The 24,318-nt window shown below is 39.4% G+C and overlaps 1 protein-coding gene across 1 annotated transcript; it reads left to right on the top strand.

Moving 5' to 3' along the window:
* The first annotated feature begins 5,264 nt into the window (after window positions 1-5,264).
* On the top strand, window positions 5,265-8,094 carry LOC140889494 (uncharacterized). The gene is made up of 6 exons (XM_073297211.1): window positions 5,265-5,374; window positions 6,489-6,588; window positions 6,709-6,822; window positions 6,971-7,159; window positions 7,261-7,332; window positions 7,630-8,094. Exons 1-6 carry the CDS (start codon window positions 5,265-5,267, stop codon window positions 8,092-8,094), a joined length of 1,050 nt encoding a protein of 349 aa, XP_073153312.1.
* Window positions 8,095-24,318: the final 16,224 nt, after the last annotated feature.

The following is a 24,318-nucleotide window of genomic DNA, read 5'->3' on the forward strand; positions in this document are numbered from 1 at the left end:
GTCTAATTTCAATAATTTTATCACTAAATATTTAGCTATTTTAAAATTTCCAAAATATATTTTACATTTTGAATCATAATCTACGTACAATATTTTAGGAAAAGAAAATTTAAAATATTTTTCCAATTACTATACAATATTTTCCCAATTCCACAATATGTTTTACATATTGAATCATACTCTACGTACAATATTTTAAGATATAAAAAAATTTAAAATATTTTCTCAATTGCTTTAATTCTTTTCAGTATAAAAACCCCTTCTCTTCTTTACAAAGTGCACATAATATTTGTTTCTATTGAAATTTTATATAAAAAATATACTTAGTTAATCAATGGACAAGTCTCCATCTCCCCATGTGCTATTCGTCGTATTTCTCCTTCTGATTGGTGTCGGTCGGTCTCTTTCCTTTATATAATTTTATTGCATGAATTTACAAATTGTTCATACATCCACCAAGTGACATCAAAACAAAAATATGATGCAGAAAAAATATTTGTTTGATTATTTAATTTTATAATTAACGAAATCATATTTATTTACTAATTCACTACAAGAAAATTGCAAAACGACAACGGATATTATCCGTTGTCGTAGGGGGGATTAAAACCGTTGTAACTGGGGGCGTTGTAAAAAGCGTGCCCTATAACAACGGTTTATATCCGTTGTCGTAGCCATCCTACCACAACGGTTTTGCAACAGTTTGTAACCGTTGTCGTAAGTCTCCAAAGACAACGGTTCTGCAACAGTGTAAATCCGTTGTCATTGACTATTTAAGACAACGGTTTTGTACAGTTTATATCCGTTGTTGTTTATGGCTTAGGACAACATATTTGCAACAGTTTATATCCGTTTTCGTTTGTGGATTACAAGAACGGTTTTGCAATAGTGTATATCCGTTGTCGTTTTTGAATGACGACAACGGTTTTTGCAACAGTGTATATCCGTTGTCGTTTGTGATATACGACAACGGTTTTGGCAATAACATAAATAAGTTGTATTTGGAGTCATTAAAACCGTTGCCTAATTAATCTTCATACGAACTATAAATATTAATAAAAAAATCAATATAAAATAAAATATTTACTACATTGAATCCATGAAAATATTCAAGTTCCAAAATAGTTACACACATCTAATTTGGAAGATAATACTACGTAGTCGAAACTCAAAATATCCCATCTAATATAATATAAATGTAACAAAAGTAGTTCCAAAAGATGGTTGTATCAAAACATAAATCATCATGTGTTTGTTCTTGATAACGATGTTCACGAGATGACTTCTATGTATTACCAAGGCGATCTGAAACACAGCTCAATCCTTGCATCAAAACCCCTTATGCATTACTCCCGAGTTACCTACAAGAAAACACATTCTCAGTCCAAAATTATCAACAAAATCTTAGAACAATTTAAACATGGAATCCAATCTCAACTATCAAACTAATATCTCGCTTGTCATGGAAAAAAATAAAAGAAAAAAACTCAGCAACTCCAAAAGGGAAGGCAGTGCAGATTTTATTCAACTCATTTTTGCATTTGTATTGAATTCATAAAATATAGTAGGCACAGTTGACAAACCGTGGGCTCCGACCAACCCACAGGCCACAAGCTAAACCATGGATTTGGCACTTTCAAGTTCCACTCCACAACATCCCAATAACTCAAACCACACACCATTTCAAGTTCCACTCCACATCCCAATAAGCTAGCCTCCCAACTTTAATTCATACTAGCATGGATCTGCCTTCTTGTTTGATATCATAAGCAAATTAACATTATTTTAGGTACATGTAAAATAAGCTATGCATATTTAATCTCTCCTATTCTACAGCATATTTCATTTTAACTAAAAGTTGACTAAAGATCCTATGCAGCTAGTTAGGCCTTGTTCGTACCTTAGGGAATCCAAGCTCATAGAGCCCAAAAACGACAAGAGCCACCAAAGGAAAAACAGAAATTGGAGTCAGAAACCTGTAGTTACACATGCATGAGTAATAGCATAATCACTATAAGAAGTGAACTTGTTCACACTAAAATCTTGTGTGTATGTGTGTGCCTCAATAATAGATTTGTCAATTGTCTCATTCAAGGTAGATGCTACAGCACAAAACAAAGTGTCTTACAGACCTAGACATTGACACTACCAAAAAGCATCCAAAATTCCAAATCATGATGCATTATCTAATGAAAGCACCTGGTCAAGAACATGTGAGATTTCTCCTCAAAAAATAGTCTTTACTTAGGAGGGCTAAAACATTAATGAAGGATAGTTCCCATTAATTCCAGAGTCCAGACCTCTCCTAGCTAGTGTTTTATTTATGCACCTTCTAATTAATCTTTTACAAAAGAAAAGAAATTTCAATCTTAAGCTTTTTACAGAGTCCAGACCTCTCCCAAATTTATTTTACTCGAAGATTATAACGATGCACAATGATAATGTGATTTCCAGGAAGTCACGCATAGAAAGTACAACTCGTTAGAGAACCATCATTAATCAACAGCACATTATGTGCAGGGAACTTAATAAAAAAACAAGAGTCGATTATCACAGCAGAAAATAAAAACTCATTAAGCAAAAGTGAACAATAAGAAAATAAAACAATATTAATTAAACATACCTAGTCATAATTAATATAGTCTAGTACGCATTCCGCTCATTCGGATCGCACTTCATCAATTTCTTCATTAGAGTAAACTGTTTTCATGAACTGTGAACAAACTCAAATTATATTAGTAAAAAAAACAATAATGAAGAAGAAACATGATATAAACACACTTATTTGAGAAGATTGAGAATATGTCAAATATACTATTGAGGAAAGTGAATCCTTATCACTGGTAGCATTTTCTTCAACAATTTCTTTCATAAACCTCATCAAATAATACCCACACTCTTTTGCATCTGGTTGGCGAGGACCCTATATTATCAAAAAATTGTCAATGATTAATACATGTATAAATATTTGTCAATTTATCGCAGATAAACATATATAAGAAATACCTTTATCACTTCCCATGTAGGCTTTTTTTCCCTTTCCTCTCCTTGTTCGAATTAAACAATCTCAAGCTCCTTCATATAGCAACAAGATTCGACATGAGTGTTCCATTGGCTAAATTAAATGCTTAATTAAGAAAAGAATATATACTCACATATCCACTACATATTTCCAGTGTCAAAGCAACCGCCTTACCCTAGAATACAATCAATCATGTTATAAATTGATGCAACTTATTCTTGCAATAATATCAAGTAATGTAACCACAATTAAACAAACATATACCTGAATATACTCATCCTTGCTCAAAACATTCATGCCATCATCAATCAAAGTTTCATAATTTGGGACACACTTTTCTGTTTTGATCTTATCTTCACTCATGGGAGGTAACCTCACTGAGCAACTTCCTTTTTCATCAACCAACATGCCGCCTTAATTGTTATAAAATGGAGATAGACACAAGTTCATGTGAGGACGTGATGAATCTGAATCTGAATTAGTGTGCTTCCAAGTTTGGTGAAAATGACATTATGCTTTGTTATACCATACGATGACAACAACGATAACGAAAAACGGGCAATAGTGAAACATACCATTATGAAGGGATTTCACTACAATAACCATATTTTAACTCCAACCTTTGAATAGTTTGCATGTTGTGCTTAAAGTAAACTTGCCTTCTGGTGGCATGTGTTAAATGAGATTAGACCAAATACAGATCAAAATCGAATTTTCTTTCGGATAAATAAAGAAACTAACCTCAATTCAAAAACTATTTCTTTCTGCAATCCAACAGCAGAAATTTGACACATGAGGTGAGTGGTATTTGAGCTCGGGTGGAGGCGGGTGGAGGAAATGGAAGGAACGGGGCGGAGAATAGGGACGTGAGCTGTGAGGAGAAGGGCGGCTAGGGTTGGGTTTTGGACAGAAGCGTGAGTTAGGAGAGAAGGGTGAGGTAGGTGTGAGAGTGAGAAAAGGAAAGTGTATTTCTTAAAATTAAAAGTTAAAACCAAACCACAACGGATTCAATGAAGTGTTGTCTTAGAAAACATAAAACAAAAAAATAACAACGGTTATAAACAACCGTTGTCGTATAATATCAAATACACGTTCATAGAAAACAGTTATTAAAAACCATTGTCGTAGGTTAAAAAACCCGCTCATAGACAACGGTTTTTTAAAACCGTTGTCTTTGACCTATTAAAGACAACGGTTTTTAAAAAACCATTGTCTTTGAGCGGGTTTTTTGGTCATATGACAACGGTTTTAAATAAAGCTGTTGTTAAAGAGTAAAAGACAACGGTTTTTGCTGAAAACCGTTGTCTTTATAGTGTTGTGTATGACCATATTTGTTGTAGTGTAACAAGTTTACGTAATAAAATTTGACAGGTTTTATGCCATCCAACGCAAGATTCTTGGGTGCAAGATGCAAGTATGACGACCAGTGTATAAGATATTGTCCAAATAAAGCAATTTGTGTTGGTGGTTTTTGCCTGCGATGTGAAGAAAGTATGGAACAAAGCAGGATTGAGAAATGCAATTCAGAAGATTGCAAGAGAACTTTGCGTGTGTGATGGGCAGTAGAAGAGATTCAATCATCACATAAAATTAAATAAAATATTATAATTAGTTTGAAATAATATTTATGGACCAAGTTTTTTATTATTATCATAATGATATTAACAAATTTATGTTTTATGAAATATTTTTTCTTCATTTTTCATCTATTACATGAACCATGAATCAGATGATCCAAAGATTACTCAAACAATAATCAACAAATTACCTATTCAAATATGAAATTTTTATTACCAATTTAATGAAGGCAAGCCGAATTTATTTGAACAGGTAATTCAAGTGTAATCGAACTTCCAATTTTGTTACTGGTGGCTTTGAATGAGCAACCTTTAGTGACCTTACCGGGTTCATCTACTAATTTCTTTAATTAGAATGCAATCAAGATAATTTAAGCAAAATGATAAAATGAAATAAAAACGGAAACTAAAACTAGGTTTAAAAACTAAACCGACAATATACAACCGGTGACTAAAACCAAAGGTAATAAATTATTTAAACAACCAAATCAAAATTCAGTTAAATCACTACCGAACTAACAGAAAACTCACTTTGTCCACCAAACCACGAGTTGTTAGTTGTTTCGACTCCGATGTGCCAGGAAGTTCTCTCTAAGCGTCTAGTAGTAGGTTGTATGTGGGGATTTGAGGGTCATCAGTTGTGTGTTAACTTGATGATTTTAGCGATGGATGATTTTGATTGCATCATCGGGGTTGAACTTTTGACTGCCTATAGAGCTGTAGTGGATTTCGATAAGAGGTTGGCCCAGTTTCACCATGAGGATGAGGATGCATAGTATTTCTATGGTAAGGGAGCGCGACCCCCGATGCTAGTGGTATCTGCTCTGAAATTCTGTCATGCTTTAGAGTCTGGCGGGGCAGACTATATTATTTATGTTGTTGATGCATCCTTATTGGGTTCGGATATTTAGGAGATACCAGTGGTTCGAGAGTTTTCGGATGTTTCCTGATGAGATTCCAAGATAGACTCTTGTTCGTGATGTAGAGTTCGGCATAGAGTTATTGTCAGGGACAACTCCGATTTCCCGAGAACCTTATCGTCTGGTTCCATCTGAGATGAGGGAGTTGCAGAAACAGTTGCAAGATCTTCTTGATAAAGGCTAAATTCGACCAATTGTTTCACCTTGTGGAGCCCCAATTTTATTTGTCAAGAAGAAGGATGTGTCGATGCGTCTTTGCATAAACTACACACAGCTGAACCAGGCGACTGTCAAGAACAAGTATCCTATTTCGCGGATAGATGATCAGCTCCAGGAGACTTCTTTCTATTCTAAGATTGATCTGAGATCGGAATATCATCAGTTGCAAGTTAGAAATGAGGATATCTCTAAGACAGCATTTTGAACGAGGTATGGTCACTATGAGTTTCTAGTGATGTCGTTTGGGTTGACTAATGCTCCTGCTATTTTCATGGATTTGATGAACATGGTTTTCCACTACTTTTTGGATAATTTCATGGTAGTTTTTATCGATGATATTCTGGTATATTTTCATAGTGTGGATGAGCATGCATATCATCTTCATACAATGTTGCAGGTTTTGAGAGAGCGACAATTGCACTCCAAACTTAGCAAGTGTGAATTTTGGATTGACTGAGTTGTTTTACTTGGTCATGTGATTTCCCGAGATCGTGTTGCAGTTGATCCTAGCAAGACAAAAGTTATTCCGAATTGGTCGCGTCCGACGACAGCTTCTGAGGTTCGTAGTTTTCTAGGCTTGATCGGATATTATCTTCTCTTTGTGGAGAATTTCTCGCAAATATCCAAGCCGCTGACGCTGTTGACGAAGAAGAATCTTTCTTTCGTTTGGACTGTGTCCTTGAGCTGTGACATCATTTGACAATACTCCAGTACTGATAGCATTTTTGTCTGGTTCTGGTGGTTTTATAGCGATGCTTCTCTTCTGGGCTTGGGATGTGTTTTCACTCAGAATGAACATGTGATTGTTTATGCTTTCAGACAACTGAAGACTCATGAGGAAAACTATCCCGTACATTATTTTGATCTTACAGCCATTGCCTTTGCTCTTAAGATATGGTGTCATTATTTGTACGATGAGCGGTTTGAGAACTTCACGGATCATAAAAGTTTGAAGTATCTATTCACTCAGGCTGAGTTGAACATGAGGAAGCGTCGTTGGATGAATCTGTTGAAAGACTATGATTGTGAGATCAAGTATCATCCAGGTTCTTCAAATTCGGTTGCTGATGCACTTAGTCATAAAGTGATTTGAGTTCCCTTTGTACCTGTGCAGTTTCACGACTAGTACAAGAGTGTTGTTCCTTGGGATTCAATTTTTGTCACAAGAAGAAGAACAAGGGAATTCGCGTTTCTTTGGTACTTTTTGATCCAACTTTGTATACTCGAATCAGATAGGCGCAAAGTGCCGATTCGAAGAATCAGACGTTAGCACGATTGGCTCAGGGAGAGAATACTTCTGGCTTTCATCTCAGGCTGATGGGTTACTGTGTCTTTACAACAGTGTGGTGGTTCTTGATGACTCTACACTAAGAGATGAGATCTTGTCACAGGCTCATCGTAGTAGATTTTCTTTCATCCAGGTAGCATGAAGATGTATAAGGATCTACGGACAAGATTATGGTGGAAAGGGATGAAGCACACTGTGTATCAGTTTGTGTCGCGATGCCTTGTGTGTCAACAGGTCAAGACAGAATTCCGACGACCCGGAGTTTTGCTCCAGAGTTTAGATATTCCTGATTGGAAGTGGGATCACGTAACTATGGATTTTGTCACACACTTTCTGTTGTCTTCTAGGAACTGTGATGCGATATGAGTTGTTGTAGATAGATTGTCGAAGTACGTGCATTTTCTTCCATATAATTGAGACTTCACTTTTTATTGGATGGCACGGTTGTATGTGCAAGGGATTTTTTGCTTGCATGGGATTCCACTGAGCATTGTGAGCGACAGAGATCTGAGGTTTACCTCTAGGTTTTGGGGTAGTTTCTAGCGTGCTCTAGGTATTACTTTGAACTTGAGTACGGCATATCATCTGGAGACTGATTGACAGACTAAGAGGACGATTCGCACTCTTGAGGAAATGCTTAGGGCTACTGTGATGGATTTTGGTACAACTTGGCATGACCATTTGGCGTTGTTTGAGTTTGATTATAATAAAAGCTACCATCGCAGTATTGACATGGCACCGTTTGAGGCTTTGTATGGTCGCCATTTTTGTACGTCTTTGTTTTGGGACGAGGTTGGCAAGCATCAGGTTGAGGGTTCAGAGTTAGTCCACCAGATGATCGATGCAGTAAAGTTGATCAAACGGAGGATCAAAGCTGCTCAGGATCGACAGGCGAGTTACGCTAACACTCATCGTAGACCTTTGCATTTTCAGCCGGGAGAGCATGTTTTTCTGAGGGTTTCTCCTTCTCAGAGAGTGATGAGGTTTGGGCTAAAGGGCAAGTTATCGCCGAGATTAAAAGGCCATTCAAGATTCTTGAGAAAGTTGGAGACGTGGCCTATCATTTAGCCTTGCCGCCTTATCTTTCTGGCATTTATAATGTGTGCCATGTATCCTTGTTGTGACAGTATGTTGCGGATGAGTCTCATGTGTTGCATCTGAGAGAGGTTTAGTTAAAGCAGGATTTGTCGTACGTAGAGAGACCTCTCAGGATAATTGACAGGAAGGAGAAGGTAATACGGAGTAAGATTATACCTTTGGTGATGGTTTAGTGGCAGCACAGAGGTAGCAAGGAGGCGACTTAGGAGCTAGAGAGCCGGATGCGTTCAAAGCATCCAGAATTGTTTTAAGTTGTGTAATTCATTTTTGGAATTGTATTGTGATTCTGTAAGGATCAGATGTAATAAAGAACTCTTTTGTTTTATTTTTTATTTGTTCCTCATGCTTGATTATAAATCTGAACTTCGATTATTTGGATCAGTTTGGACAATCCAAACCAGGATTGGAGGATTCGATCTACGTGAGTTCGGAAGCTCTGTTGGAGTTCGAAGGCAGAGGGAAGATAGGACGATCCGAACCCTTTTCCGCCAAGTGTACTAGATGAGGTCATCCAGTTGGCGTCACATAGAAAGATCGGATGATTCGAAGTGGAGACCGGACCATCCAATGTGTTGTTCGGACAAATGTCACAAAGTGGTTACACGTGGCAATTGAGGGAGATCGGACAATCCGAACGTGGATATTGAACCGTATTCTATAAATATGGGGTCCGAATCCTAATTTCCTTGACAATTCAAAACTTTTCTCTCCTTTTCTTTGTTGGTTGGGACGTCTTTCTAGTCTCCTAGGCAGAGTGCGGTCGATACCAAGGAATTCCGGAAGTCGTAGCGAAGTTGTGACCAGGAGTTGGGACTTCGACAGCAAAGGGCTATCGACGGACGCAGATATAACTTGAGATCCCTAATAAGATTAGAGAGTATCTAATAGTCTAGTTAAGGCATTTAGATCAGTAATAGTGACATGGATAATATTTACTTGTAGGCTTGAATATAGATTTGTGATTCTAGAGATTCTGGTTTTGAGGTACGTAAGTACTGACCGAAATAGCCGGCATGATATGCACTTATATGTTGCATTTTATGTGCCATGATTTTCTGCTTTATGCACATGCATGATCATATTGGACTTGTATCTCTTTAGAGATGAGTCATGTTGGTAGGAAGGCTCGACCCTACATTTATTGTATTTTTTCTATCACTAGGAGACGCCGTGATGACGCAGACTGACTCTACGGTGATAGGGTGAGTGTGTGGATGTACCTTGCAGAGTTGACTCCAGCCGGTACTGCATATTCGATAGGCGCTGTTGTGAAATTTTCTCGCAAGTGTACGAGTGTCAAGTTTTAATATAGTGAATAATTCAGATATCGATCCCACAGGGAATAAAATGAAAATCTTAGTGCTTGTAATTAAAATAGTCTAAACTTTATCTAGAAAATCAATAATCAAGAATTTTGCAATAAAAATAAAATAATTAAGATGATTTTAGATAGCACGCACACAACTTTCAGAAATAATCAATCAGAGAAAAAACGGTCTAGAGGTATAGATTTCACCTGGTTTCAACAACAATCAATCCTAATTAATTAATCTTCATGAATTCCAATCGATTAATAGCCAAGAACACTTACGTATATTATTTCCCTCTCCTGAGCAACAAATAATGTTTATCAACTACAATTCAATTCCAATATTCCTATTAAGAATTTATCGCAGTGATCTAGCACAAAACAATGTTCTTTTTAAAAGCTCTGTTAAAATCATACACTCTCCTGAGCTGTATAAATAATTAGCAGTGTATTTTCTAATTTCCTATTCAAAATCCCCTCTCCCGAGCAATGACTTCAATTAAATATAACAAATCAATTATTGATCAGATAATTGAAAAGACAATCAATTCTAGAAAAAACAATTAATCTAGAAGAAATCCAATTCAATAAAATCAAAAATTCATGAAAGCGTCTACACCAGGTTCCATCCGACCTCTAGACTATAAAAATTAGTTCATAATAAAATTCTGAAAACAATAAATCATAAATCCAAACATGTTCAGAATTAAATAAAAGATAAGAAACAAATCCGTCGTCGACGCCGTGTCCGGACTATCAAACTCCGTCTTCGTTCTTCAGTTAAACTCCAGAAATCTTCTCAGGAAAATCACACGATCAACTCTCTGATATTCTGTAGTGTACGTGTGTGGCGGCTCTTCCTCTCCTCTGATAAAAATTCCTTTTTATATTGCTCAGCAAAAGCCCACAAAATCAATCCCAATAATTAATTGCCCGAAATAATAAAACTTTCCAATCCAGCAACGGGGCGGGCGCTCAATAGACGGCGTGGGCGCGCCTTCAACTCGTAATTTCCAATTCTCAGATTTCAGAACTCTGCGCGTTAGCTCTTGAAGAAGCGCTAACAAGGAGCGCTAAAGAATTCTTTCTTGGCCCAATAACAAAAAGCCCATTAACCTCTCCTCTCTCTGTACGTTGTTTCCTTTTCTTTTCTTCTTTCTTCTTTTCTTTTCCTTTCTCTTCTAAACTTCTTATTTTTCTCATCAAAATTCCATAATTCACAAAATCTCGATAATTTCCTACAATCACAAAAACAACACAATACCCACATAAATCTGCTCGAAAAAAATATTTAACAATTAAGATCATATATAAATTAAGTGTATAAAATACACTTATCAAATACCCCCAAACTTAGACTTTTGCTAGTCCCGAGAAAAACTATTAAATTCCAAAAACTCAGTCTCTCAAAAACCAACAAGAATAGTCAAGAAATATTATGGAGCAATGGCCTCATCAATGATTTCAAAAATATCAAATCCAATCATATCCAACCTACTAACACTTGAAAGTTTTAGCCAATCACAAAATAATAACCGCATAAACTCACAATCTCCGCAACTCAAGTTCAAAACACCATTCTCCAAATTCAATTCAAACATTCATAGATCATGAGGACTTTTCAAGGATAGCATAGGATCAAATATAGGATATTAATCAAAAACACTCACAAATAGGTAAATGCAAAGAATAATAGTGTGTGCGTGTTTAGATCAAAATTCATAATCATTAAAAGCATCAATCAACAGTCCATAGGCTAAATTCTCGCAACTCTTCTCCACTAGTATATTGGGCAACTGAGACTCGGTCAATAGGACTTATTCAGCTTATAATGTAAGGCCTGGATCATGGCTACAAATGAAGGATAAGAATTCAAAATAAGGAGTAATTTATATTCATGCTTAAACTCTAATTTCAACTCCTTTTCTTTCACAATTCACTTTTATTTCAATTCACTTCATTTCTCAACTTTTTCACAACTCTCTCACAAATTTTTTCTTTCTTTCACAACTTTTTCAACCACATTTTTCAACTCTTTTTTCTACTACCTTTTTTTCATCTTTTCAATTCATCCACCACACCAATCCTTTTTCTCACAAATAAAACTAGGAGCATACCACAATTTAGCATTCAAATTACTCCCTTAAAGGTAGGAAATAGTGTATAGGCTATTCAGGTAGTGAATGTAGGACCTTGAAATAATGACGAATGGGGGTTTAATCACACATTTACATGCATGCCATTCGATTTTCAATACAGCTCAAACAAGGTACTAGGGATAAAATAGTAATAGGTAGCTTGAAAGGCTCAAACGAATTCAGAAAAATTGTCTAAATCATTCCTAATCTCAGTTTTGCCCGTATTTCGCCTCGAAGAGTGTTCAAACTAGTTCTAGACAATTCTCAATCCACAATAAATTCAAACAAATCTCAATCAGTGCAGAAAAAATAATCATCAGCAGTTAACGATGATTTTCAAAAAAAAAATTCAGATTTTCTCGTACCTCAATGTACTAATATACAAGTGTAGCTCAAATGGGCAACTAAGGATAAATTCAATGAAAATTAGGCCCAAAAATTTCAAACAATGCCTCAATCATATCTATGTCTGTATGTCTCAAAAATCAGATTCAAGTATTAATCACAAAGTATATAGGAAATTGTTCATCTAATTGGTTCCATTATTTTTTAAAAAATGTCTGTCAGATAGGTAGACAATCATGGATTTCAGTTATAGCACAAAAATATTTTTCATTAGCCATGCATCCAATATTTCTCAACTTCTTTTAAATTCAACTCGACTCAACCAAAAACAACTAAACTCAACAAAAATTTTATCTATGAAATTCAAAACTCAACTTTCAACCAAACAACAAAACCACTAAATCAAACATTGATTCACCCCCCCCCCCCCCAAACTTAATGTAATCATTGTCCCTAATGATTAAAAACAATAAAAAGAACAAGGGACTCATACCTTCGACACCGAGCATCAGGACTCGGCGTCATCATCATCATCTCCATGGAAAGAAGGTGCAGCAGCAGCAGTATCATCAGAAGACCACTGCGGAGGAGGTGGATAAGGCACAACAATGGGCATCCAATTTAACCTTCGAAGAAAACATGCACACGGTCAGATAAAAAACAAAATTTGAAACCACAATAAACAATATACAACCCTTAAATGTATAGAGGAGGAACAAATGAGTGCGCATAGGAGATGTGGCTGTAGGAACTTGCTGCGGCAAGGAAGTGAGGAAAAGAGCTCGGTTCGGGGTTCACTTCAAGAACACGATACATGTGAGATGTACTGAGGAGTTAATTAGCTCAAGGAATGATATGGCTGTTGGCACATGAATTAGCAGCAGGAGTTCGCACATTTGCGCATGGAGTGCACAACTGCTATGGAGATCATTGGCTCATGGTTTAGCATCTGGTGAAAGGCAATGCGCGTTTGCTCTCCATAAGGCGCAGATGGTGATTTGTTTGCGCTTGGAGGAAAGGGATGTGGTGATGCGCGATTGCTCAAAGTGGAGCACAGATAAGGATGGTTGTTAGCGCAAGAATTTGCTTTGAGGTGTGCGCAATCGCACATGGTGGAGCTGGATGGCGCATGGAGAGGCGCAATCGCGCTTAATGGTGGACCTGCTAGTGGTTTGCGCTGGTTGGAGGGGTTGCTGCCTGCATGGAGGGCTGAGACGCGCGATAGCGCTAGGGTGAGAGCAAATGGAGGGCGCTATCGCGCATGAGGAGAAGTGAAGATGGGGAGGCTGGATGCGCGTTAGCTCTTGGTGGAGCGCTGATGAGGGGTGAAGAGGCGCGATAGCGCTTGTTGTAGCGCTGATGGAGTTGGTTGTTGTCGCTTGAAAGTGATGCGCGATAGCGCTTAGATTTGAGCGGTAGAGGGAGCGCGATAGCACTTAATGGAGCATTCTTGAGTTGCGCGATAGCGCTAGGTGCAGCGCTGTTCTTGACTTAGTGTGGCGCAACGGAAGCGCGGGCGCTCAGCAGGGGTGGCGCGGGCGCGCCTTTAAGTCGCAAAATACTCCAATTTCATCCAGGTAAGGTGCGGGCGCTCCAATAAATGGGGCGGGCGCGCCCCTTGCTCGAATTTGAGATTTCTGGAGCCTGCAAATTTTTTTTTTTTAGAAAATTAAGAAAAATTAGCTCAAAAATTTAAAATAATTAAAAAAAATACTTAAAACAATTAAATAACCAAAATTAAATAAACTGAAAATAAAAACAAATAAAATAAAATAAAATAAAATGCTTGGGTTGCCTCCCAAGTAGCGCTTGGTTTAAAGTCGTCAGCCCGACTTTCACGGGATTAATTCTTCCCCTTCTCTTTCACTCGCCAAATAAATTCCACGAACCGCCTTTTAAATTTTGCTTTTTTCGTGGCCTTCTTTGGTGGTTTTGGCGCTCTCTCGTTCGATGAATCAATCGCAATGTCGGTTTTTGAACGACCCTCCAAATTCATAACCGGCTCTATCAAGCATAATTTTTCAATAGGGGTGTTAGATGACTTCATGAATATATTAAAAATTACACTCTCACCGTCCACACCCATTGACAATGCACCTCTCTTCACCTCTATCTTGGCATCGGCAGTGGCCAAGAAAGGTCTCCCCAATATCAGGGGCATGTTTGCATCCTCCTCCATATCTAACACAACAAAATCCGCTGGAAAAATAAATTTATCTACTTTTACCAAAACATCTTCAATGATTCCAAGCGGATATGTGATAGATCGATCAGCCAACTGCAACGCGATCATGGTGAGCTTCACCTCACCAAGTCCTAAGCTCCTGAAAACAGACAAGGGCATGAGATTAATGCTAGCTCCTAAATCGCAAAGTGCATTATTAAAATAAGAAGAGCCAATAGTGCAAGGAATAGTAAAACTCCCTGGATCCTTAAGCTTTTGTGGCATCTTCTTTTGGAGCACTGCACTGCACTCTTCCGTTAAATTCACTACCTCGTTCTCTAGCAGCCTCCTCTTCTTGGACATCACCTCCTTGATGAACTTCGCATAATTCGGCATTTGCTCCAAAGCTTCAGCAAAGGGAATGTTGATGTGAATCTTCTTAAAAATCTCCAAGAACTTGGAAAATTGCTCGTCCAATGCTTTCTTCTTGAACCTTTGCGGGTATGGAAGTGAAGGTTTATACATCGGTTTTGGCTCAGATTCAAGCTCCTTCTCTTTCTCCTCAACTTTTTCCTCAAGTTTCTTATCCGCAACAGTAGGAATTTGAACTCCAACGTCTTTGGCACTATGCACTTAGATGGCATTGCACTGCTCCTTGGGATTCACCTCAGTATTGCTAGGGAACTGGCCGCGATTGTTGTCCTTCAGTGCGTTCGCCAACTGCCCAATACTAGTCTCCATGGATTGCAACACTGCACCCATGTTGGCCATGTGCGTCTCCAAGCTGTCAAGGCCAGACTCAGTTCTTGCCATCCGCTTACCTGATTCCTGCACAAAGGTACTAACCATATCCTCCAAAGACAACTTACCATCACCCTTATTAGTATTGTTAGTATATGAAAAATTTTCATTATTCCGCAAATTAGGGTGAAAAGTATTGGAAATAGGATTACCTCTGTACGCTCCATAACCTCGGTAGCCATTTGGATTTATATAATTGACTTGCTCTATGGCCGGTGATCCTTCAACTCCAGTTGAATCTGCAACATTAATTTTATTCAGAGAAGCTACCTGTGTAGTCAGTGCAGATAACTGAGCAGTGATGGACATGAGAGGATCCACTGCATACACTCCAGCTGGTTTCTTTACTCCTATACGCTCCGATGGCTATTGGAAACTATTGACCGTCATCTCCTCCAACATATCATAAGCCTGAACATGATCCTTCGCAAATATAGTACCTCCAGCAGCAGAATCGACATTCATCCTTGTAGGCGCATTCAGTCCGTTGTAAAACAACTCGATCTGTTCCCAATCTGCAAAATTGTGGTTAGGACAACGTCTTAATAATTCTTTATACCTTTCCCATGCCTCGTATAACTGTTCAGTGTCCATCTGCCGGAAGGTGCTGATCTCGATCTTCAGTTGGGTGGTTTTGGCAGGAGGAAAATATTTTGCAAGAAATTTTTCTGCCATCACCTCCCAAGTAGTGATGCTTCCAAGTGGCAGTGATTGCAACCAACTTCTGGCTTGATCCCTGAGAGAAAATGGAAACAAGCGTAAGCATATAATATCTTCAGGAACACCATTAAATTTTACCGTATCAGTAATTTCTAAGAAGGTCCTGAGATGTAGATGAGGATCAGCTGTGGCACTCCCATTAAATTGGTTCGATTGAACCATGTTTATCAATGCAGGCTTCAGCTCAAAATTGTTTGCATTGATAGTTCCTCGAGCGATTCCAGAATAGTGAGCCTGGATCGTCGGTCTGAAGTGATCTCTAATTGGAACTAGGGGAGCTTGATTTGCTTCTTGTTCAGCCATTCTTTCCATTTCTTCTCTTCTAGCTCGTCTTAAAGCACGTGCAGTGCGCTCGATCTCCGGATCAAACAGTAGAGAATTAACACTTTGAGATCGTTGCATAGACTGCAATTAAAATATAAGAAAGAATTAATTAGTAACTTAAAAAAAATAAAATAAAAACTCTAAATTAAAATCTAGACTAATTGGTAACAAGACTAAAAAATAATCAAAATTTACACCCCGAAAACGGCGCCAAAAACTTGTTGTGAAATTTCCTCGCAAGTGTACGAGTGTCAAGTTTTAATATAGTGAATAATTCAGATACCGATCTCACAGGGAATAAAATGAAAATCTTAGTGCTTGTAATTAAAATAGTCTAAACTTTATCTAGAAAATCAATAATCAAGAATTTTGCAATAAAAATAAAATAATTAAGATGATTTTAGATAGCACGCACACAACTTTCAGGAATAATCAATCAGAGAAAAAACGGTCTAGAGGTATAGATTTCACCTGGTTTCAACAACAATCAATCCTAATTAATTAATCTTCATGAATTCCAATCGATTAATAGCCAAGAACACTTACGTATATTATTTCCCTCTCCCGAGCAACAAATAATGTTTATCAACTACAATTCAATTCCAATATTCCTATTAAGAATTTATCGCAGTGATCTAGCACAAAACAATGTTCTTTTTAAAAGATCTGTTAAAATCATACACTCTCCCGAGCTGTATAAATAATTAGCAGTGTATTTTCTAATGTCCTATTCAAAATCCCCTCTCCCGAGCAATGACTTCAATTAAATATAACAAATCAATTATTGATCAGATAATTGAAAAGACAATCAATTCTAGAAAAAAACAATTAATCTAGAAGAAATCCAATTCAATAAAATAAAAAATTCATGAAAGCGTCTACACCAGGTTCCATCCGACCTCTAGACTATAAAAATTAGTTCATAATAAAATTCTGAAAACAATAAATCATAAATCCAAACATGTTCAGAATTAAATAAAAGATAAGAAACAAATCCGTCGTCGACGCCATGTCCGGACTATCAAACTCCATCTTCGTTCTTCAGTTAAACTCCAGAAATCTTCTCAGGAAAATCACACGATCAACTCTCTGATATTCTGTAGTGTACGTGTGTGGCGGCTCTTCCTCTCCTCTGATAAAAATTCCTTTTTATATTGCTCAGCAAAAGCCCACAAAATCAAGCCCAAGAATTAATTGCCCGAAATAATAAAACTTTCCAATCCAGCAACGGGGCGGGCGCTCAATAGACGGCGCGGGCGCGCCTTCAACTCGTAATTTCCAATTCTCAGATTTCAGAACTCTGCGCGTTAGCTCTTGAAGAAGCGCTAACAAGGAGCGCTAAAGAATTCTTTATTGGCCCAATAACAAAAAGCCCATTAACCTCTCCTCTCTCTGTACGTTGTTTCCTTTTCTTTTCTTCTTTCTTCTTTTCTTTTCCTTTCTCTTCTAAACTTCTTATTTTTCTCATCAAAATTCCATAATTCACAAAATCTCGATAATGTCCTACAATCACAAAAACAACATAATACCCACATAAATCTGCTCGAAACAAATATTTAACAATTAAGATCATATATAAATTAAGTGTATAAAATACACTTATCAGGCGCCCCTGACCAGACTGAGTTTTAAATTTATTTCATACATCATATTTTTCTGTATATCCAAGATTTCGTATTGACCGTATTCATTCACGTTTAGTATTTCTGTGTGTTCTGGACACCATATTCGATGGGGCAGATGTAGTAACCCGCATCTCGATTTAAGTAATTACATGATTAATCAAAAGTATTAAAAATGTGTTAACAAACGAAACGTCCGATGGTGAACGAATGCAATGTTTTCTGGTCAGAATGGATGCAACGTTCCTCAGAACGGACGCAACGATCCTTTAGAGACAGGCAGGCATGAGGTGGCTTGATGACTAAGCTACGAGTTTTGACAAGTTTCAAACATGCAGGAATGGACGCAACGTTCGGTTCCAAAAATTTGCCTATAAATAGAGGATTTTTTATTCAGAATTTTCATATCGATTTCCGAGTTTCCTTCTTCAGTTATATAGTGTGAGTTATACACTTGAGGGCCGTATCGGTTATAATAAAAGTTCTGGAATAACCAAGGTGTGGTTATAGTCATCTGGGACTAGCGTCTCCAAAGGGCTATCTACGGATGAAGGTATGGTTCAGGAATCTATTTAAGTTTTGGGAGTACTTATTAGCTTAGTTAAGACTTATAGAACTTTTGTAGTAATACGGTAAACTTTTGAATATAGGCTTGGAACCTAGGATTCTACTATACTTGAACTAGCCTAGAGGTACGTACACATTGACTGAGATTGACAGCGAGTATACATGTTTATGTGTTGCATTTATTTGGCATTATTATATGGCATGATATATGATTTACCGTTTTCCATATTCATATGTCATGAGCATATACACATTGATCCTATACCTTGTAATACCTGATTATAGAGCCGCTCAGCTCTATACTTGATAGTCTGTCACTGAGAGTACCGCGACGGAGGGGACATGTATGTCTGACTACTCTGGTATACTAGACGAGTGTGGTGTCACCCAGAGGTTGATCCGTGCGGTGGCAGCACTCATGTGGCGCCGGTACTGAGCATAACTTTTCAGATGACCATTTACCAGTCATCATGTTGCATGCATCATATACATGTTTACTCATGTTTATGTACTGTGCGTTAGTGCTCATGTCCTAGTTATTATCTTGGACACCCTATTCCACGGGGCAGGTCACAGGATGGACGGAGCCGGTAGCTTGAGGCAGGACTAGGGAGCCGGAGCTTTTCAGGGGATTTTATACATCATGATTTGTTTAGCTGTATAAATGTTTTAGAAAGTTTATTTTAAGTTTTTTGATATGGTTGTATCACTACAGTATTAATCCTGGACTTTCTTTACTAAGCTGATATGTAAATTATGGATTATGTTTCCGCATGTTTTACTCTGTTAAGCATTCTTGATTTATTAAGTTTAATGCATGATATTAGTTGCCAGTTAGTAGGCGATTCAATGCAGGGTTTCTACATTTTTGGTATTAGAGCATGCATAGATTTTGGGATTAGTACTTGGGATTTAGTCTAGTCTTGAGTAATTATTGCGCATTTTGGGATTTTAAATGTGCAAATATTTTCAGGATATGGCCGGAAGAGGTGATGAGAGCCATGGTAGTATTGGATAGGAAGGTGGTCATCAGCATCGTCACCATCGCCATCATCATGAGGATCGACATCGTCCTCATAAGGGTAGACGTCGCTACACTATCAATAAGTTTATGAAAATAGGACCGAAGCCTTTATTGGGTGGCGAAAATCCTGAACAATCAAGAAGTTGGATGTCCAAACTCGAGAGTGCTTTTCGTGCTTTCGATTTTACTGAAGAGCAGAAGCTGGAAGTTCTAGAATTTGTTCTAGAAGATCGAGCATGCTTATGGTGGGATTCCAAGGCTACTCAGGCACGTACTGAGAGAGGACAGGTGACTTGGGAGGATTTCTGTTAGTAGTTTCAGAAACTATATTTTCCTCCAGCTGTTTGTCAAGCACGATCGATGGAGTTGCTGACTCTGAGGCAAGGATCAATGACTATTGATCAATATCAGCAACGATTTCTTGATCTGCTACCTTGCAGTCCTCATATCAATGACAGTGATGCGTCCAAATATGATATCTTTCTGCAAGGCTTGAATCAAGATATCTATTCACAAGTTGTCGTCTCTGATGATCCGACATCTTATGAGACTTTGGTGAATCGTTGCCGTCAAGTAGAGAATAGCAATAGACGAGCATTGTTGATGATTCCAGGACAGCCTAGTGGATCTCTTGGGCCTAGGGCTCAATCTGTTGTGCAATCTGGATGTAGTAACCCGCATTTCTAATTAAGTGATTAATGAGTAGTTAATCACATGATCATGTCTAGATTAAGTAAAACATGATTAAGTAAGTTTCTGTTGGGATAACGGACTTCAGAAATGGATTCAGAGCACTCGAATTAGTTGAATTGGTTCAGCAGGATCGGATGGTCCGAAGAGGAGTTCGGACGATCCGAAGTGGATCGGAAGCTCCGTGCCAGGATCGAAGGCTCCGATCGAGATCGGACGCTCCGTCGGTAAGATCGGACGTTCCGATCGGGACCAGGGCACACGTCATTTCTTACGTCAGCAAGGTGACATCATGGCTGACGTAATATTGGGCGATCGGACGCTCCGAAGGAGGGATCGGAGGTTCCGATCGAGTTCAGACGGTCCAAACCGGGTTCGGAGGCTCCGAACGTTGCCTATAAATAGAGGGTCCGAGAATTCATTTTCTCACACCAATTCCCTCTCTTCTCTCTCGATTCCTAAGCCTTCTAACTCAGATCTAGGGAGATCTAGGCGTCCTATGGGGAATCCGGAAGTGGCTTAGTGATCTAGACGTCGTCGCGGAGCTACGGCCTAGTTTTGAGGCTATCGTCAGCAAAAGGCTAACGACGGACGCAGGTATAGCTTTGGCATCCTAAAAATATTTAGGAGTATGCAATAGTTTAGTTAAGGCTTTTAGAGCTTAATTGTTGATGCATGGATATTTGCATTGTAGTAGCTAGTAGACTGGACTAGTAGGCTTGGAGTCTAGACCAGCAGAGCTAGGATTGACTAGCAGTGTTAGAGGTACGTAAGTACTGACCGAGATAGCCGACATGATATATTTGCTTATATGTTGCATGAGTATGTGCTATATGTTTTATCATGTTTTAGCATGTTTTACCATCTTAGCACATACATGATTTTACGTGTGACTGCATCCGGAGAGATGTGAGTCATTGACAGTCTCCATAGGGAACGATGATCTCATTTTGGACTCGAGTCAGGTATGACAGTTTCCATATGGGACTTGTATCCTGTTTTGGATTCGGGTCAGGATGGGTTTGGCTCAGCCCTGATATGGAATATACGAGTATTCCGCGGAGTAGCTCTCTAGCCGGTGCTGTATATTTTCGGCGCCATGAGCAAGTGTTTTCACTTGAATTTTAAATCATCTGTGTGCGCATATTTGTATTTATATCATTGCTTCGTATTGAGCATTCTAGCTCATGCCCCTGTGTTTGGGTATTGTGTACCTTGTGGCGGGGCAGGTTTGAGGCTGGACGGTCCAGGCGGCTCTCAGCAGGATTGAGCTTTGGAGAGTGCGAGGTTGTAGAGGATAGGGATTTATTTACCATGAACCTTCTATTTGGTTGTATAACAGTACTTATACACTTGTGATAGCATCGGTTGTATTCTGCCGATTGGATTTGTTGTATTTTAATTATCCGCTCTTTACGCTTTAAGCTTTTATTGCGTGCGCTTTTACTATAACTCTGATTAGGTAGTGGATCCGGGTTGGGTCACTACATTTTTGGTATCAGAGCGATGCATTGCACTGTGAATATCGTAAAGCGGATTAAGTAATTATCTGTTCTTATGTAACAAATGGCAGATTACGACGAGAGTCACGGTAGCGTAGACGGTGGTCGTTGGGGCGATCCGGACGATCGTAGACGTCGGGGACAGCCCAAGGAGCGCAGGCGAGTCAACATGCGTAGGTTTAAGGAAGTTAGCCCGAAGCCTTTGACGGGTGGTGAGACAGCCGAAGAGGCGGAGGATTGGATGGAGAGGATGGAGCAGTGCTTCCAGGAGTTCCGTTGCACGGCTGAGGATAGGATGGAGATCCTTGCCATTATACTTGAGGGCAGAGCGAGGAAGTGGTGGAGATCTACTTCCGCACCGTTCATAGCAGCTAGAGGTGCAGTTACTTGGGTGGAGTTCCGTACTGCTTATCAGAGATTTTATTTTCCTCCAGCTCTTCGTCAGGCGAAAGCCAGCGAGTTGTTGAGTTTGCGACAGGGGACGATGATGATCGAGGAGTACCAGCAGAAGTTCTTTGATCTGCTACCCTTTTGTCCTCATATTGCTGATAGTTCTATGGCGAAGTTTGATCATTTCCTTCAGGGGTTGAACCCTGACATTCATCGTATGGTTGCTGTGGGCGGCGATGGGACTTACGAGGATTTGGTGGACCGTTGTCTCCAGGCCGAGGACAGTATTCGGAGGAACAGGGGACTTTACTCTTCTTCCAGGCCAGCGAGCTCTAGTCCTTTGGGTCCGAGAGGACAGTCCTTCAAGAAGCCAGGAGGTACTTCTTCTTCTTCCTCTGGATCTGGTGGAGTGCATCGTTTTGGTGGACAGAGACCGAACCGGTGTATTCAGTGCCGACGCAGACATCTGCCAGGGCAGTGTGGTCGATCGGCCACTGCATGTTTCCAGTGTGGCCAGGAGGGTTACATGAAGAGAGATTGTCCTATGCTGATTGGGGCAGCGAGTGGTTCCGGAGGTTCTCAGTCATCTGTTCAGCCACCTCAGTACCAGCAGCCACCTTTCCAGCAACAGTATTCGCAACAGCGCCAGCATCCGCAGCAGTCTCAGAGACAGCCTACTCAGACTCCTTCTCGAGGTCATTCTTCGTTGAGGCCACGTACCCAGGGTCAGGTCTTTGCGCTTAAGCAGGAGCAGGCAGAGGCTGACAGCGATCGGATGATTGCAGGTATCTGTAGTTTATGTGGTTTTCCTGCATATGTTTTAATTGATACCGGTGCATCGCATTCTTTTGTCTCAGCACGTTTTGCTAAGAAGTATAGATTGTCATTTATTCCTTTAGACGTGTTTCTAGTGGTTTCTACTCCTATGGGGAGCGAGGTTTTAGCCAAGCGTCTAGTTGGGGTTTGTGTTTTGGATTTTGAGGGACATCAGCTTAGTGCTAACCTAATGATTCTAGCAATGGAGGATTTCGATTGCATCATTGGGATAGATCTATTGACTACCTACCGAGCGATAGTGGATTGCTATCAGAGGTTTGTCCAGTTTCGTCCAGAGGATGACGAGTCATGGTATTTCTATGGTGAGGGAGCGCGACCCCCGATGCCAGTGGTTTCAGCTCTGAAGGCTCGGCGTGCTTTAGAGTCTGGCGGGGAAAGATACCTTATCTACGCCATTGACGCATTCTTGGGAGAGCCAGATATCCAAGAGATACCAGTGGTTCGTGACTTTCCAGATGTATTTCCGGAGGAGATTCCAGGTTTGCCACCAGTAAGGGAGATTGAGTTTGGCATTGAGTTAGTGCCAGGGACTGCACCGATCTCCAGAACTCCTTACCGATTGGCACCGTCAGAAATGAAAGTGCTGCAGAAGCAATTGCAAGATCTTCTTGATAAGGGTTATATTAGACCTAGTGTTTCGCCATGGGGAGCCCCAGTACTGTTTGTCAAGAAGAAGGATGGTTCGATGCGGTTGTGTATTGACTACCGTCAGTTGAATCAGGTGACAGTGAAAAATAAGTATCCTCTTCCGCGGATAGATGATCTCTTTGATCAGTTGCAGGGTACTTCTATCTATTCAAAGATTGATCTTCGGTCTGGGTATCATCAGTTGCGAGTTCGACAGGAGGATGTTCCTAAGACAGCATTTCGTACGCGGTATGGACACTATGAGTTTCTAGTGATGTCGTTTGGTTTGACGAATGCTCCAGCTGTTTTTATGGATCTGATGAACAGAGTTTTCCGCGACTTTTTGGATAAGTTCATGGTGTTGTTCATCGATGACATGGTGTATTCTCGCGGCATGGATGAGCATGCCTACCATCTCTATACTGTATTGCAGGTCTTGAGGGGGAGACAGTTGTACGCGAAGCTGAGTAAGTGTGACTTCTAGATTGACCGAGTTGTGTTCCTTGGTCATGTCATTTCTCAAGATGGCGTATCTGTTGATCCTAGCAAGACAGAGGCTATTCTAAATTGGTCACATCTGACTACAGCTTCTGAGATTCGTAGTTTCCTTGGTTTAGCAGGATACTATCGTCGTTTTGTGGAGAATTTCTCTCAGATAGCTAAGCCTTTGACTCAGTTGACGAAGAAAGACGTTTCTTTCGTTTGGTCTGATGCTTGTGAAGACAGTTTTTGTGAGTTGAGACGTCGTCTGATGACAGCTCCAGTTCTTGCTTTACCATCTGGATCAGGTGGTTTTGTAGTCTTCACTGATGCTTCTCTCCAGGGTTTGGGGTGTGTGTTGACTCAGAATGTCCACGTAATTGCTTATGCTTCCAGACAGCTGAAGAATCACGAGGAGAACTATCCCGTCCATGATTTAGAGCTTGCAGCCATTGTCTTTGCTCTTAAGATATGGCGTCACTATTTGTACAAAGAACGATTCGAGATCTTCACCGATCATAAGAGTTTGAAGTATCTGTTCACTCAGGCTGAGTTGAACATGCGGCAGCGTCATTGGATGGATCTGTTGAAGGATTACGATTGTGAGATCAAGTACCATCCAGGTTATTCAAATCCTGTTGTTGATGCACTTAG

The sequence above is a fragment of the Henckelia pumila genome, chromosome 3, assembly GCF_033568475.1.
Source record: "Henckelia pumila isolate YLH828 chromosome 3, ASM3356847v2, whole genome shotgun sequence".
NCBI lineage: Eukaryota > Viridiplantae > Streptophyta > Magnoliopsida > Lamiales > Gesneriaceae > Henckelia > Henckelia pumila.